Source organism: Mizuhopecten yessoensis, unplaced genomic scaffold, assembly GCF_002113885.1.
Source record: "Mizuhopecten yessoensis strain PY_sf001 unplaced genomic scaffold, ASM211388v2 scaffold523, whole genome shotgun sequence".
Lineage (NCBI taxonomy): Eukaryota > Metazoa > Mollusca > Bivalvia > Pectinida > Pectinidae > Mizuhopecten > Mizuhopecten yessoensis.
This window is the reverse complement of record NW_018403589.1, coordinates 1,434,875-1,452,544: the sequence shown is the minus strand read 5'-3', so window position 1 is coordinate 1,452,544 and position 17,670 is coordinate 1,434,875. Positions and strand designations below refer to the sequence as shown.

The 17,670-nt window shown below is 37.4% G+C and overlaps 1 protein-coding gene across 1 annotated transcript in view; it reads right to left on the bottom strand.

Moving 5' to 3' along the window:
* Positions 1-17,081, bottom strand: part of LOC110450495 — a 34,427-nt gene extending 17,346 nt beyond the window's left edge. Inside the window, exons 1-5 of the mRNA XM_021498051.1 lie at positions 16,766-17,081; positions 9,354-9,421; positions 8,925-9,024; positions 4,640-4,795; positions 782-937 (exon numbers count right to left, since the gene is read on the bottom strand). Coding sequence (XP_021353726.1) covers positions 782-937; positions 4,640-4,795; positions 8,925-9,024; positions 9,354-9,404 — 463 coding nt within the window. The 5' untranslated portion in view covers positions 9,405-9,421; positions 16,766-17,081. The remainder of the gene's footprint in view (positions 1-781; positions 938-4,639; positions 4,796-8,924; positions 9,025-9,353; positions 9,422-16,765) is intronic.
* Positions 17,082-17,670: the final 589 nt, after the last annotated feature.

The window sequence follows — 17,670 nt, the reverse complement described above, 5'->3', positions numbered from 1 at the left end:
CAAAGTAAATAATTACTGGTCCAACTAGACAGTTAACCCTTTCACCCCTATGTAACTTTAGTAGACTCTACCATGCATTTATATGGATGAGTCCATTATGGTCTACAGTGGTGAAAGGGTTAAGAGATACAGTTGGAGTTATTTATATGGGTATTAACATTGAGGTAACTAACCTCAGGACAATTTTTCTGACATTCACAAATGTAAACAGGCCCTGTCACAATTAGTGTATTTTGAATCAAATGATTTTGTTCTCTCATACATTCTGTAAATTTTAGAATTATTCTTCTATTAATTGCTTTATGAGACTTCTCAAGTAACCAGTAATATATATATACAGATTCAAAAATGAATTGACATCTTATCATAATACATTTTAATATTACCCTGGTTTACCTAATGCAAAACAAAACACATCACATGAACAGGAGACAAAACATTGAGTCTCCCTCACACCTTCTTTTTTCCTGTTGAGTATCCATTTGGGAGATTTCTAAACCCTTACGTGTTCCAGACAGCAAATGTTGGCTGTAAGAAGTCCTAATAATCTTACCTGTTTTGTTATTGTTCTAAGTTTGTATAATCAAATATTTATTGCCCTTGAAATAGGAAAACAAATATTTGTGTATATATACCATGTTTAAGAGTGTTCCTAAAAGTTTGTGCTGTATTTATACTAAATACAATAGAGATTATTTCCATATCATGTTACCAACAATGGCGATGGTAAACCTGGTTTTTGCACCACCAAATGATAGTGATAGACTCGTCAGTGACTTACCGCCTGTTATCCCGTTGAGCTGGTAGTTTGGTGGACATCCATCTTTCTTTTTATCACACCCACACGATGTTTCCCCAAAGAAACATTTAGTGATGTCACACTTGCAGTACTTGGCACAAAATATTTTTCCATCTTTCTCCCGTGCTGGTACTGTGTCTAAAAGAAAAATATGTTATAAATGCATTACAAATCATAAGACAATTCGGCGAATTATAGTCCCCCACCGAATGTGAAATGCGCAGATGATAAATTCGTGCAGGAACTAATTCTAAATATGAATGTTTGACAGACCCACCGTATTCAATAAGGAATAGTGTCAGTGCTACTATTAGAAATAAATCTGGTGGATGTTTACTGGTTAGTGGTACCATTTTACTATTAAATTGCATCTGGTGACACTATGTATGCTTCTTCTTCAATGCAAGTGAGCCCATGCCCCAAGCAAGAAGATCCAGTAACTAGCAGTGGAGGAGATAGAGCCTAGACAAACCTTTTCTTTGATGCAGGTCAAAGGTCAAAAACAGAGTGACCTACTTTGATATACGACCCACCGCCTCACCAAGGTGAACCCATACATCAAGTATGAAGTTCCACTGACTAGTATTGTAGGAGATAGAGCCCAGACAAACTTTTTCTTTGATGTAGGTCAAAGGCCAAAATATAGGTCACAGTGACCTACTTTTGATACATGCCACACCGCCTCACTAAGGTGAACCTGTAGCCCAAGTATGAAGTTCCAGTGATAAGTAGTGTAGAAGATATATAGCCCGGACAAGATAGCGGAAAGACGGACAAGACGCAAAACTATTGTCCCCCCCCCCCCCCGGTTCCTGGTGGGGGACTAACTAATTTATATACTTCATCAGCATTTTAATCCAACAAGAACATGTAGTGGACAAGGCAAAACCAAACCTTGTGATTTCAGAGACAGATACAGAAGCTACTTACTCCAGAAGTAAGAGCTGGTTAAAATAGCTACAGAGCATGCATAGTTTGAAGAGTACAAGTTGGCTAGGTCACTACAGAAGAGGCTTACTTCAGAAGTATGAATACATATATATATATAGGATACAGTACTAGTACATCCAGACAACACTTACCTCAGAAGTATGAATACATATATAGGATACAGCACTTACAGACAACACTTACCTCAGAAGTATGAATACATATATAGGATACAGCACTTACAGACAACACTTACCTCAGAAGTATGAATACATATATAGGATACAGCACTTACAGACAACACTTACCTCAGAAGTATGAATACATATATAGGATACAGCACTTACAGACAACACTTACTTCAGAAGTATGAATAGAAAAATGTACATATATAGGATACAGCACTTACAGACAACACTTACTTCAGAAGTATGAATACAAAATGTACATATATAGAATACAGCACTTACAGACAACACTTACTTCAGATGTATGAGTAAGGTTACTGTCCTTACAGAAAATGATTATTTCTGAGGTGAAAAATAGCTAAAGTCTCTACAGAGGACATTTACAGCTGTGTGACCGTACAATGCACAGAAAATAGTGTGCGCATAGCTGGCATACATTGTGCACACACTATCCGCACATCGTCCACACATGGTGTGCACAATTGTGCTATTTATCAACCATTCACCCAGTTGTGCGCTTCTGTCCGCATAACCATGCAATTTTATACAATTGTTATATCAATACAACACAATGAAAAAATTCCAGAAGGCTCGAATGCAATAATGTTCACTGTTTATACTAATTTCTCATCAAAATAATGAAGATTATATTCAATTCACAATGCCTGTATTGTTCGCACATCATGCACACACCGTGCCCACACTGTAAATCATTTAACATTGTACAATCCCACACCTGTACTTCAGAAGAAAGATCTTCAATTGTTACTAGGGTTGTTGACGAGGATGGGTACATCAGAAGTAAGATCTGGCTAGGTCACTACAGAGGAATGCCTACTTCAGAAGATCTGGCCAGGTCACTACAGAGGAATGCCTACTTCAGAAGTAAGATCTAGCTAGGTCACTACAGATGAATGCCTACTTCAGAAGTAAGATCTGGCTAGGTCACTACAGAGGAATGCCTACTTCAGAAGTAAGATCTGGCTAGGTCACTACAGAGGAATGCCTACTTCAGAAGTAAGATCTGGCTAGGTCACTACAGAGGAATGCCTACTTCAGAAGTAAGATCTGGCTAGCTAGGTCACTACAGAGGATTGCCTACTTCAGAAGTAAGATCTGGCTAGCTAGGTCACTACAGATGAATGCCTACTTCAGAAGAAAGATCTGGCTAGGTGACTATGAATGCCTACTTCAGAAGTAAGATCTGGCTAGGTCACTACAGAGGAATGCCTACTTCAGAAGTAAGATCTGGCTAGGTCACTACAGAGGAATGCCTACTTCAGAAGTAAGATCTGGCTAGGTCACTACAGAGGAATGCCTACTTCAGAAGTAAGATCTGGCTAGGTCACTACAGAGGAATGCCTACTTCAGAAGTAAGATCTGGCTAGGTCACTACAGAGGAATGCCTACTTCAGAAGTAAGATCTGGCTAGGTCACTACAGAGGAATGCCTACTTCAGAAGTAAGATCTGGCTAGGTCACTACAGAGGAATGCCTACTTCAGAAGTAAGATCTGGCTAGGTCACTACAGAGGAATGCCTACTTCAGAAGTAAGATCTGGCTAGGTCACTACAGAGGAATGCCTACTTCAGAAGTAAGATCTGGCTAGGTCACTACAGAGGAATGCCTACTTCAGAAGTAAGATCTGGCTAGCTAGGTCACTACAGAGGAATGCCTACTTCAGAAGTAAGATCTGGCTAGGTCACTACAGAGGAATGCCTACTTCAGAAGTAAGATCTGGCTAGGTCACTACAGAGGAATGCCTACTTCAGAAGTAAGATCTGGCTAGGTCACTACAGAGGAATGCCTACTTCAGAAGTAAGATCTGGCTAGGTCACTACAGAGGAATGCCTACTTCAGAAGTAAGATCTGGCTAGGTCACTACAGAGGAATGCCTACTTCAGAAGTAAGATCTGGCTAGGTCACTACAGAGGAATGCCTACTTCAGAAGTAAGATCTGGCTAGGTCACTACAGAGGAATGCCTACTTCAGAAGTAAGATCTGGCTAGGTCACTACAGAGGAATGCCTACTTCAGAAGTAAGATCTGGCTAGGTCACTACAGAGGAATGCCTACTTCAGAAGTAAGATCTGGCTAGGTCACTACAGAGGAATGCCTACTTCAGAAGTAAGATCTGGCTAGGTCACTACAGAGGAATGCCTACTTCAGAAGTAAGATCTGGCTAGGTCACTACAGAGGAATGCCTACTTCAGAAGTAAGATCTGGCTAGGTCACTACAGAGGAATGCCTACTTCAGAAGTAAGATCTGGCTAGGTCACTACAGAGGAATGCCTACTTCAGAAGTAAGATCTGGCTAGGTCACTACAGAGGAATGCCTACTTCAGAAGTAAGATCTGGCTAGGTCACTACAGAGGAATGCCTACTTCAGAAGTAAGATCTGGCTAGGTCACTACAGAGGAATGCCTACTTCAGAAGTAAGATCTGGCTAGGTCACTACAGAGGAATGCCTACTTCAGAAGTAAGATCTGGATAGGTCACTACAGAGGAATGCCTACTTCAGAAGTAAGATCTGGCTAGGTCACTACAGAGGAATGCCTACTTCAGAAGAATATGCTAGGGTTACAATAGACGACACGAGTAGGCTACAATGGTGAGCTGATACAGAGGAGGCTTCTGGGGGGCAGACTCAGGATGCTACAGAAGATGCATATTTCAGAAGCAATTAAACTAATTGAGCACATATTTAATCAAAGAATAACTCACCTCTAGTGGAGCACCTTGCCTCCTGTAGCTGGAAACACTTACGATGACTCTCGAGTTTTAGGACGGATGATATGAGGTCTGGTTGGACCAGCCCAGCTGGACACTCCTCACAGGTTTCATGCAACATACTACTAGCACATTCCTTGATCTGCTGCCCTGTTTAATTAAAAATTCACATTAAATCTTCGAATAGGTAATAATAAACATTGAGGATTCTTATAGCAATATGTTATACAAAATGTTCAGGATTCGTAAAGCGTTATGTTATACAAGAGATCCCAGAGGGATCTTAGCGCCCACCTTTGTACCATCTTCATTAGTTCTTTGTCAGTTTGATCTTTTCTCTTTTTTCCTCTAATCTGTTTGATCGAGTCATGTTAACAGTAAATGCACCTTGAGGTAACTTTTGATCTAAACTTAATACTGATGTGTATGAAAGCCAACCTTCAAAGTGAGTTTGTCATTTCACATATTTACTAGTACAGTACTTAATGTGAAAGAAATAGAATCGATCATTGCAATATGAGAAAGATCTGTTTAGTTCTTCTTTTAATCCATTTTGTTTTTATGATCAGTCTCAAAATATAACATACACAACGAGGGATCAAGGGGAACCTACATTTAAAATTTGAGAAAGATCCCTCCCGTACTTCCTGAGAAATAGCGATAACAAACTTTCACTATCAAAATCCAAGATGGCTGCCTGTCGGCCATGTTGTTTATCCGATCAGTCTCTAAAATTGCCCTGCACAGCTAGGACCAAGGGGAACCTACATATAAAATTTAAGAAAGATCCCTCTAGTTCTTCCGGAGAAATAGCGGTAACAAACCCACACTATCAAAATCCAAGATGGCTACCTGTCGGCCATGTTGTTTATCCGATCAATCTCAAAAGTTGCCCTGCACAGCTAAGGACCAAGGGGAACCTACATATAAAATTTGAGAAAGATCCCTCTGGTACTTCTTGAGAAATAGCGATAACAAACTTTCACTATCAAAATCCAAGATGGCTGCCTGTCGGCCATGTTGTTTATCCGATCAGTCTCAAAAGTTGCCCTGCACAGCTAAGGACCAAGGGGAACCTACATATAAAATTTGAGAAAGATCCCTCTGGTACTTCTTGAGAAATAGCGATAACAAACTTTCACTATCAAAATCCAAGATGGCTGCCTGTCGGCCATGTTGTTTATCCGATCAGTCTCAAAAGTTGCCCTGCACAGCTAAGGACCAAGGGGAACCTACATATAAAATTTGAGAAAGATCCCTCTGGTACTTCTTGAGAAATAGCGATAACAAACTTTCACTATCAAAATCCAAGATGGCTGCCTGTCGGCCATGTTATTTATCCGATCAGTCTCAAAAGTTGCCCTGCACAGCTAAGGACCAAGGGGAACCTACATATAATATTTGAGAAAGGCCCCCTTTGGTACATCTTGAGAAATAGCGATAACAAACTTTCATTATCAAAATCCAAGATGGCTGCCTGTCGGCCATGTTGTTTATTCGATCAGTCTCAAAAGTTGCCCTGCACAGCTATGGACCATGGGTAACCTACATATAATATTTGAGAATGATCCCTCTGGTACTTCTTGAGAAATAGCGATACCAAGAATTGTTTAAGGACGGACGACGGACGGACGACGGACACAGGGTGATTTGAATAGCCCACCATCAGATGATGGTGGGCTAATAAAATGTTGAGGATTGGTATAGCATTATGTTATACAAAATGTTGAGGATTGGTATAGCATATCTTATACAAAATGTTCAGGATTGGTATAGCATATCTTATACAAAATGTTCAGGATTAGTATAGCATATCTTATACAAAATGTTCAGGATTGGTATAAAATATATATGTTATACAAAATGTTCAGGATTGATACAGCATTATGTTCTATAAAATGTTAAGGATTTGTATAGCATATCTTATACAAAATGTTAAGGATTCGTATACCATTATGTTATACAAAATGTTAAGGATTCGTATAGCATTATGTTATACAAAATGTTAAGGATTCGTAAAGCATATCTTATACAAAATGTTAAGGATTCATATAGCATTATGTAGTATATAAAATGTTGAGGATTGGTATAGCATTATGTTATATAAAATGTTCAGGATTGGTATAGCATATCTTATACAAAATGTTCAGGATTCGTATAGCATTATGTATTATCATATCTTCTGTTAAAATCTTGTAATCTGATTGGTTGAGAAAGATGTGAACATTTTCAATGTTACTTGCTCGTTTTACAAAGATAAAGAAGACAGGGTGACATTCTAAAAAATATCACATGCGCCAAACGTATGCGTGCACGGTTCGTCCCAGTGCCAGGGTGTTATCAAATCACATTCATGGTTGGTTCATTCGACAACTGTTGAGATGAAGTCTTGGTTTATGTCAAATCAACATAAGGACCTTTAAAAATAGTGAAGTAGTGAAACACCTAAACATGACACTCGGTATAATAAAATAAAAATCACATTCATGAGATGGCGATATTGCATATTTCCACCCCTCGGAAAGCAATACAGTAAAGAACCTGAGTGTCATTATATACTGTTATGTACTGTGGTTTTCCGGGGTGTTTTAGAAATTGTCATGTTCTATAAACTTCTTAAAATTGTCTTGCACTACTTTTCTCTTTTCTTCCTACTATTTTGATTTAATGATTGTATGATTTCTTCTTGTGAGAAGCATTTATAAGGTAAATTTGACATAAATTGTTTTCTGCTAGAATTGATCTTCTTTGCGTTTTTGGATTTAAGATGTTGCATCTTAAATCCAAACAAGGTTACTGCGAGCGGTATATAATACGCCCGTCACACATTGAATGAGCAGTTGTTTGTATGAATGAAATATATGAAGTATTTGTGAGTAATTGATATTGAAAGAGAAATCATTCAACATAACTGGTAGATCAATGAGTGCAATTCAACATCATGGAACACATGCATCGCATTAATGAAACCAAGGGGAATAACTCCAATAATTACGGTCGGATAATGGCGGTTATCGAACTTCTCCGAGGTTTCATGGTAATTAACCTTGTTGTGAAGTTTGAAGTTAATCCGTTAATAATTACTCGAGATATCGAGCGGACACTGTTTCGGCAAGTCCATAAAGGGGCATAACTCCACAAATTATGGTCGGATAATGGCGGTTATCGAACTTCTCCGAGCATTTATGGTAATTAACCTTGCTGTGAAGTTTGAAGTTAATCCGTTAATAATTACTCAAGATATCGAGCGGACACTGTTTCGGCAAGTCCATAAAGGGGCATAACTCCACAAATTATGGTCGGATAATGGCGGTTATCGAACTTGTCCGAGCTTTCATGGTAATTAACCTTGTTGTGAAGTTTGAAGTTACGCTCACGTGATAGCATAATACGTCCCCGTCTTCGACGGGCGTATAAAAAGCAAAGAAGATCAATTAAAATCCTGAAAGGCTTTGAACCATACCTTAAACTCACTGGCACTTCGTGTTAGGTCAGAGGTGAGAGAGACACTGAACCATACCATCAGCTCACAGGCACTTTGTGTTAGGTCAGAGGTGAGACAGATACTGAACCATACCATCAGCTCACAGGCACTTCGTGTTAGGTCAGAGGTGAGACAGACACTGAACAATACCATCAGCTCACAGCTGGCACTTTGTGTTAGGTCATAGGTGAGACAGATACTGAACCATACCATCAGCTCACAGGCACTTTGTGTTAGGTCAGAGGAGAGACAGACACTTAACCATACCATCAGCTCACAGGCTCTTTGTGTTAGGTCAGAGGTGAGACAGATACTTAACCATACCATCAGCTCACAGGCATTTTGTGTTAGGTCAGAGGTGAGACGGACACTTAACCATACCATAAGCTCACAGGCACTTTGTGTTAGGTCAGGGGTGAGACAGATACTGAACCATACCCTCAGCTCACAGGCACTTCGTGTTAGTTCAGAGGTGAGACAGACACTGAACCATGCCATCATCGCACAGGCACTTTGTGTTAGGTCAGAGGAGAGACAGATACTGAACCATACCAGCAGCTCACAGGCCCTTCGTGTTAGGTCAGAGGTGAGACAGATACTGAACGATACCATCAGCTCACAGGCACTTGGTGTTAGGTCAGAGGTGAGACAGATACTGAACCATCCCATCAGCTCACAGGCACTTTGTGGTAGGTCAGAGGTGAGACAGACACTGAACCATACCATCAGCTCACAGGCACTTTGTGCCAGGTGAGCTAATGTACATGATATTGATGTGTATACTTATGTACTTACCTTGGTGACAGTTGAAGACAGGTTTACATATCTTGGTGCCTCTCTGGTAGGTACTGGTCAGCACTATATCACTAGAGGAACCGGCTACCGGTAATATCAGCTACAACAAAGTGTTACACTGGATACAGCACAAGTTATAAATAATCCATAATTCTACCACAATATGCTGTGTTATTCCACTCTCAGATCATTGTATAAACATGCAGACTGTTGAATAAATATTAGTGATACACCACACGTGGTATATGACCTTCCGTAGTTTTGATTGGTAGTGAAGATGAACTTTGACCGGTCAAATTTTTTCACGCTCCTTTTACCGCGTGCTGTTTTGTTTACGTCATCTGCTGTCAACATCCGGCAAATGCTGGCGACTTCTGTAAGTAAATGTATAATGTAGTGATCAGACACGATTGTCCTATTGATACTTACACAGTAACTCAGGGTTAGGAGGACGCCCCAATAATGGTCAGCTACCCCCATGGTCAGTGTTTAAACATCTGTAAAATAAGATATAGGACCAATCAGAGATCACGATATATATCCTGCTACATGTACATTGTATTTACATGTCTATATATATCCTGATACATGTACATTGTATTTACATGTATTATATATCCTGATACATGTACATTGTATTTACATGTATATACAAAATGTATATATCCTGATACATGTACATTGTATTTACATGTATATATATATCCTGCTACATGTACATTGTATTTACATGTCTATATATATCCTGATACATGTACATTGTATTTACATGTATTATATATCCTGATACATGTACATTGTATTTACATGTATATACAAAATGTATATATCCTGATACATGTACATTGTATTTACATGTATATATATATCCTGCTACATGTACATTGTATTTACATGTCTATATATATCCTGATACATGTACATTGTATTTACATGTATTATATATCCTGATACATGTACATTGTATTTACATGTATATACAAAATGTATATATCCTGATACATGTACATTGTATTTACATGTATATACAAAATGTATATATCCTGATACATGTACATTGTATTTACATGAACATCATATTTACATGTATATATGTTTCATAGATATGTTTTGTATATGTAGATAACTTTAAATACCACGTCCATATGGTCAATTCTTACTTAGACATATAATAACTATATATATATCATTCCAGTTACACTGTGTTTGTTTGTTAAAGGTTTTTGTATACAAATGGTTTTTGTATACAAATGGTTTTTGTATACAAATGTATGTCTTCTACACCAAATATATATAAGGTCATAAATATATAGTTCAATTTCATGAAGACTTTAATTGTGTATTGTTTAAATACAAAGACGACCTACAAAATCAGCACAGAAAATGTAGTTGATTATTGCTAATATTTTCAAGCTTTCTATAGATTGAATTTCATGTCATAATGTTGTCATATAACAGCCAAGATATTAAAAGTATTTGCCTGAACATATAGCTGTAAGGCTTGAAAATGTTAACCAATAATCAGTTGATTTTGTATATATTGTCGTGTTGATTTTTTATATCTTCATATATATTTAACCCTTTCACCACTGTAGACCATAGTGGACTCATCCAAATCATTTCAAGGTAGGCTCTACTAAAATTGCAAAGGGGTGAAAGGTTTAAACGATACACAAAGTCTTCATATATAATATACAGCTAAAGGGATAACCCAATAATATTGATAACGTCTTCAGTCGGCTCAGAACAGTTTCAGCATGATCATGATCAGCATGATCAGCACTGTCTGTTTTTGTTTTCTCTCTGTTTTGTACGGTTTCCAGTTTTTACTTACATCACAAAGTTCTTACAACAAGTTTGCCCTGATCCACAAATGGCAGGCTGCTGTGTTTATGCACCGTTTAAAAAAACGAAATTTTGAAATGCTTAGATGAAGTAACAGAACAGCCCCTAATTAAGAATGCCAAAAGATCATTAATATAACTTGAACAAGTTACTTTTGACTCAGTAAATTTTTAAACTTTTATTCTAGGTTTTGTTGTGTATAAAATGTTTATTTGTTTACATAAATAATTGTTTATACACAACATTAATCAGTCGATCTCTGCTGTCATATATTTGGTGAGGCTTGAGCAGTATGTCACATCACGTGACCTGGTTGACCAATGGTCATTCAGCTAAAGGGATAACCCTATTGATAGTCTTCATGATCAGTCAGCTCAGAGCAATTTCAGCATTAGCACTGTCTGTTTTTGTACAGTCCATTTCCACAGATGTTTGATAACATAAAGTAGTATTATGTCTGCTTTGATGTCAATAATATATAAAAGCTGCTATTGACCGATTGACAACATCTTCAATAATAACAGGAGTTATATATCTCAACACTAGACTTGATATACTGGTAGTTCTGTTCTGATCACGCAATGTTCTTAAAATCTGAGATGCCCACAAGCTCAAGGCAGAGACTGAGAGGCCCACAAGCTCAAGGCAGAGTCTGTGAGGCCCACAAGCTCAAGGCCGACTCTGAGAGGCACACAAGCTCAAGGCAGAGAATGAGAGGTCCACAAGCTCAAGGCAGAGTCTGAGAGGCCCACAAGCTCAAGGCAGAGTCTGTGAGGCCCACAAGCTCAAGGCCGACTCTGAGGGGCACACAAGCTCATGGCAGAGTCTGAGAGGCCCACAAGCTCAAGGCAGAGTCTGTGAGGCCCACAAGCTCAAGGCCGACTCTGAGAGGCACACAACCTCAAGACAGAGACTGATCAGATGTCTTCAAGCTCAAGGCAGAGACTAAGAGGCCCACAAGCTCAAGGTTGAGTCGACTGAGATGCCCACAAGCTCAAGGCAGAGACTGAGAGGCCCACAAGCTCAAGGCAGAGACTGCAGAGAGACCCACAAGCTCTAGGCAGAGCCTGAGAGGCACACAAGCTTAACGTACAACCATTGACTGAGATGCTCACAAGCTCAACACTTAATTTGTTTCAACTTGACATGCATGTATATATATAGGGAGCCAAATTGAATAAATGAACAAAGAAAGAGCATGAACCTTATATGTGTGAAAATAAATTCAGACTTCTTTTGATATATGAACATTAAGTGACTAAACAGCTGAAATGTGATTTAACACTTAAAACTTAAGATGGCACTTTGATTCTACTGTGTCTATTTCCGTGATCAGGTGATTATAAAGTGTTATTCTAATTCTAGATCCAAGTACATTAAGTCCTCATGATCAGTACGTGACAGTATTTTTTCTACCTAATTTTTATAGCTGCCTCTGAACATGAAAAGGGAAAATACACCAATATTTTATTAAAATTGGGAAGATCGTCCTAATCTTTTTCTTCATTTTAGTAAAAATATAGCACTCTTTTGCTAGAAAAGCTGTCTTGTTTAAGATGTACATGCGTACAATTAGGCAAAACAAATCCTCTTGTAATTATTAGTATGTACATACATGTATCAGAATATGAATTACAAAATGTACTGCATATTGATTATACACATATACAGTTGTATGTACATAATACCAGTGAAGTACATATCTCTAATTTTACTGACAATGATAACCTCATACGATTCCCCAAATTCACTTTTGGTAAATCTATTGTTTAACTTTAGAGCTATAGTATACCAGAGTTTATGCTGACAAGAAAATACATTCAAAAGACTCCATACACAATATACAATGATCACAATCCCATTCATGATAATAGGAAGAAGACTGACAACTTAAGTGTCAGCAACTCATTTGCTGAATGAAGTGTATGAGTACCCTGAGAGGACAGCTCGAGAGCTGGATTGTTACACAGGATATACTTGTACATGTTGGTCTGAGTAGGATATCCGATGATACCCACATCTAGGTCAGAGTATAGGACATAACACAAAACCATCAATGTATATTTATGTTTACACTGTAATCAGAGTTTGGACTTATGGTCCATAAGAAATAGACATCTTATATATAGGTATATATATATATATATAGACCTATTATTTTGTTGATCAAAGAAAATAGGTTTGTGATCAGATAGTACGTATACATATTGTATTTTTACACTGTAATTATAACCAGAGTTTGGACTTGCATGCATGTATGGCTCATAAGAAATATATATACATCTTAATTAGAGACCCATAGCTATTGTCTACCAAAGAAAATAGTTCTATGAGATGTATACATGTATATATATATATATATGGTGCATGAAATCTAAAGTCTATGGCAGCTGTAACTGTACATGTATATTAATCGTAACACTGCACAAAAAGAGTACAAGGAAATCGAAGTAGTCACAGAGAAAGTTTTTAATGTTTTTTGACGACGTAAAGGAGATGGGGTTAGGGTCTTTAGAATGAGGTTAGCGTATAATGTATTGTGTGAATCCAAACTGGGATTATATTATATTATATAATTACTCATTCTTAATTAAAATTTCTAATGTCATTTTTTTATATATATACATATATACTATTCAAAAGTCTTCAAATTCACTTGTTTACTAAATCTTATTTACAGTGCACATTGTACCTTGATATTAGATGCAAATAAAAAAAAAGATGGATACATAAGAAACAGCAGAAAAAAATCAATTTTGATATTTTCCCTCTATGGCTATAACAGAACAAAAAAAACACATCCCACTTGAAATGTACATAATTATAAGTAGCATTGATATTGATTTAAAGCGTTGTAACAGATTCATGACACAGCTATGTATTGACACTTCCAATGAATCTGTTCTACATGAAAATGTTAAACCAAACTGTTGCTATAGATGATTAATGTAGCAAACATACAACAAATGTGTTTTCCAATCAGAGTTGTTTGAGCAGTCCTATATCCTACTCACATTGTACAGGCCCTTCTGTACACCAGTCAGAGTTGTTTGAGCAGTCCTATATCCTACTCACATTGTACAGGCCCTATTGTACACCAGTCAGAGTTGTTTGAGCAGTCCTATATCCTACTCACATTGTACAGGCCCTTCTGTACACCAGTCAGAGTTGTTTGAGCAGTCCTATATCCTACTCACATTGTACAGGCCCTATTGTACACCAGTCAGAGTTGTTTGAGCAGTCCTATATCCTACTCACATTGTACAGGCCCTTCTGTACACCAGTCAGAGTTGTTTGAGCAGTCCTATATCCTACTCACATTGTACAGGCCCTATTGTACACCAGTCAGAGTTGTTTGAGCAGTCCTATATCCTACTCACATTGTACAGGCCCTTCTGTACACCAGTCAGAGTTGTTTGAGCAGTCCTATATCCTACTCACATTGTACAGGCCCTATTGTACACCAGTCAGAGTTGTTTGAGCAGTCCTATATCCTACTCACATTGTACAGGCCCTTCTGTACACCAGTCAGAGTTGTTTGAGCAGTCCTATATCCTACTCACATTGTACAGGCCCTATTGTACACCAGTCAGAGTTGTTTGAGCAGTCCTATATCCTACTCACATTGTACAGGCCCTTCTGTACACCAGTCAGAGTTGTTTGAGCAGTCCTATATCCTACTCACATTGTACAGGCCCTATTGTACACCAGTCAGAGTTGTTTGAGCAGTCCTATATCCTACTCACATTGTACAGGCCCTAGTGTACACCAATCAGAGTTGTTTGAGTAGTCCTATATCCTACTCACATTGTACAGGCCCTATTATAAACCAGTCAAGAGTTGTTTGAGCAGTCCTATATCCTACTCACATTGTACAGGCCCTAGTGTACACCAATCAGAGTTGTTTTAGTAGTCCTATATCCTACTCACATTGTACAGGCCCTATTATAAACCAGTCAAGAGTTGTTTGAGCAGTCCTATATCCTACTCACATTGTACAGGCCCTAGTGTACACCAATCAGAGTTGTTTTAGTAGTCCTATATCCTACTCACATTGTACAGGCCCTATTATAAACCAGTCAAGAGTTGTTTGAGCAGTCCTATATCCTACTCACATTGTACAGGCCCTATTGTACATGTGATTGACCTTTCGTTTACAATTCTATTCAAAAAGTTTTTTGTTAATTTTTTCCTTTATATATCTTGGTAATTGAAATGTTACCAACTTACATGTATATATATAAATGGAATAGCTTGCATTGGATAGAACACCTATATATATATATATGTATTTTCTAAATGTCTAATACATGTACATAAACTAAACTGTACAACATGCTACCCAGTATATATATATATATATACTGCCAATAGATATTACATGTACAAAATGATTACGTTATACATGTATGAATGTTTATCTTTACATAGATTTCCCAGAAAATCAATCCCTTTCCAACACAAAAACTTACACTTAGTGCACGTACATAGATTTTACCTGATATAAAACTGTCTGTACTACCTGTAGTCTATGTACATTTACATAACATACAAAAGGTTATTTATAAGGCCCTAAATTAAAAAGAACAGTATAGCTATTGCTGGTGAATTTTCATCTTTGAAGAACCTTAACAGGGTCAACAGTTGTGAAAATAGTGTATTATCACAACAACTAACTTTTTTTTTTATTTCAATGACTTGATACAGATTCACTTCTATTCAGTCTCCTTATAATCAGGTGTAGAGCCTGAGCTACAGGCCTCCCTATATATATATATATATATATATACAGTAGGTTTTTTTGGCCAAGATCAAAAAGAAAACTACATTTAATTTCGACCAGATACGACCCTGTTGTTGTGGTTGCATGAAAAGTGTGCTGCACAGCAATATATGCTATTTTTAAAAAGCTTGCTTGGAGGAAACACATGTGACATCAAAGCAGGAAATAAATACCAAAAAGGAGGAGCAGCTTATTTCCCTTTCTATGCATACATTATATTGGGACAGCTCAATTCGTTTTTCATAGTAATGCAATTCCTATCATATTTGTATATGTAACTACAAGCATAGTGACACTTTACAGAATTATGCATTTAAACATACAAGAAATGCTATATCCATTAGGTACCAGTACCATTTAGAAGTAGAAGGTATTACGTATATACTATGTAATGTGTGTACATGTAATGTGTGTATCCTAGCATGATGAGAAACTGTTTGAGTTTCACCAATCAAGCATATCATTTTGCATAAGCAACAATACATTTACCAGATAGTTTCGTGAATTAATAATATAATTTCTAACTTGTGAAGCTCATTAGTTGCTTCTTTTTGCGACATAGAAACTTCTTCGACAGCCCACAATGCCGCATTAATGATTTAATGTTGATATTGTATTGATTGATAGGTTTTACGTCCGCTTTACTACAGAGTATTTCGGTTATCATGGCCAGCAGACGAATTATATAATTATAGGAACCTATAACTTAATTATAGCGTATAGCCTCTAAGTTGTTAATTAGGGGCAGACATATAGATCTACCGGCGGTACCACTATCAGCACAAAAGGCTGTTCATGCACCTTGTTTACATGAAAACTCTCCTTCGCAAACAAACGCGAGGCAAACAGTGCACTCATTGACATAGCTATGCATGGTCTAGGCCCGACTGTCGCTATCGCCGACCTGTGTTGTTTATTTGTACTGCGGGAGCCCTTGACCTCTGACCCTGCCGGTGCTTGGCTTTTATGCCATCGACCGTTCCCTCTCAGAAATAAACACTGCAAAGTGACCGCATATCTAACATGCACGACCATGATAATAACAAAAGAGTCGCCAAGGGGAAACCATGGTATTGTTTCTAATGAATAAATAACGTACGCACAAACCATGTAGATTCATGTGTGGTAGTTGTCCTTTACTTACAGTTGATCAAGAGCTATAACACAATACTAACATGATCCATATGGTTTTATGGTGATTCTTTAAACTTACCGGGACGAATTCCTGGTGTTTAATCCACGAACAACATCAAATTCCTTGTCTAAAGTTGATACTCACACGATGTTTCCTCCATCATGTTTTTACGACGAATCCTTTTTGGCTGACCTAGTTTTCGTAGATATCACGGGATGTAAACTGAAACTAACAAAAATAGTCAGATCTTTTTACTGACATCACCATATCATAGCCCTGTTGCTATATTTTCGCATTTCTGTTCAATAAAAAATTTAAAATCTTACACTTAATATTCATTAAACCATGTTATATTTTACGTCGACTAAGCTTCTAAAGTTTACAAACAATTATGATATATTATGTATATACGTCCAGTTTACACACCGCACCGGAAGAGCAGGAAACAGGTGCGTGTGTGCGCGCGCACTTCTTTTTGTTTTTTTTAGATATGTTGGTTAGCTAGGTTCACAGGCACTCAAATCAGGTAGAGGGGTGTTGATTTTACAAGTGCCCAACATTCAGAAAAAAACGCCCACACCGAAAACCGTCTAAACGTTTCAGATTTTATTTTGGTTGATTTTTACTTAACTTGCATATTTTAGAATATAAATTAAAATATATTCCCAAAACACTTGAAATTAATAAACCACAGTTTATATATGTTATTTCACGGACTTAGCAGTTCATCTAATCTAATTCCGTTGTCACTTTAATTTTTTGTCATCAACTAAATTAATGCATGATTTTTGCAAGAGGTCTGAAACATTTTAGGACATCTAGATTGTGTTTAAAGTTCGTATATGATGCAAACAGATACGTACATGTATACGCTAGATAACGCTTTAATTTGTTCAATAGTACTGACTTATTTTAGATAATGATGATGATTAATTTCTTCAAATCTCATATCAATTGCATATGTCTTCTGTATTTAATTTTTT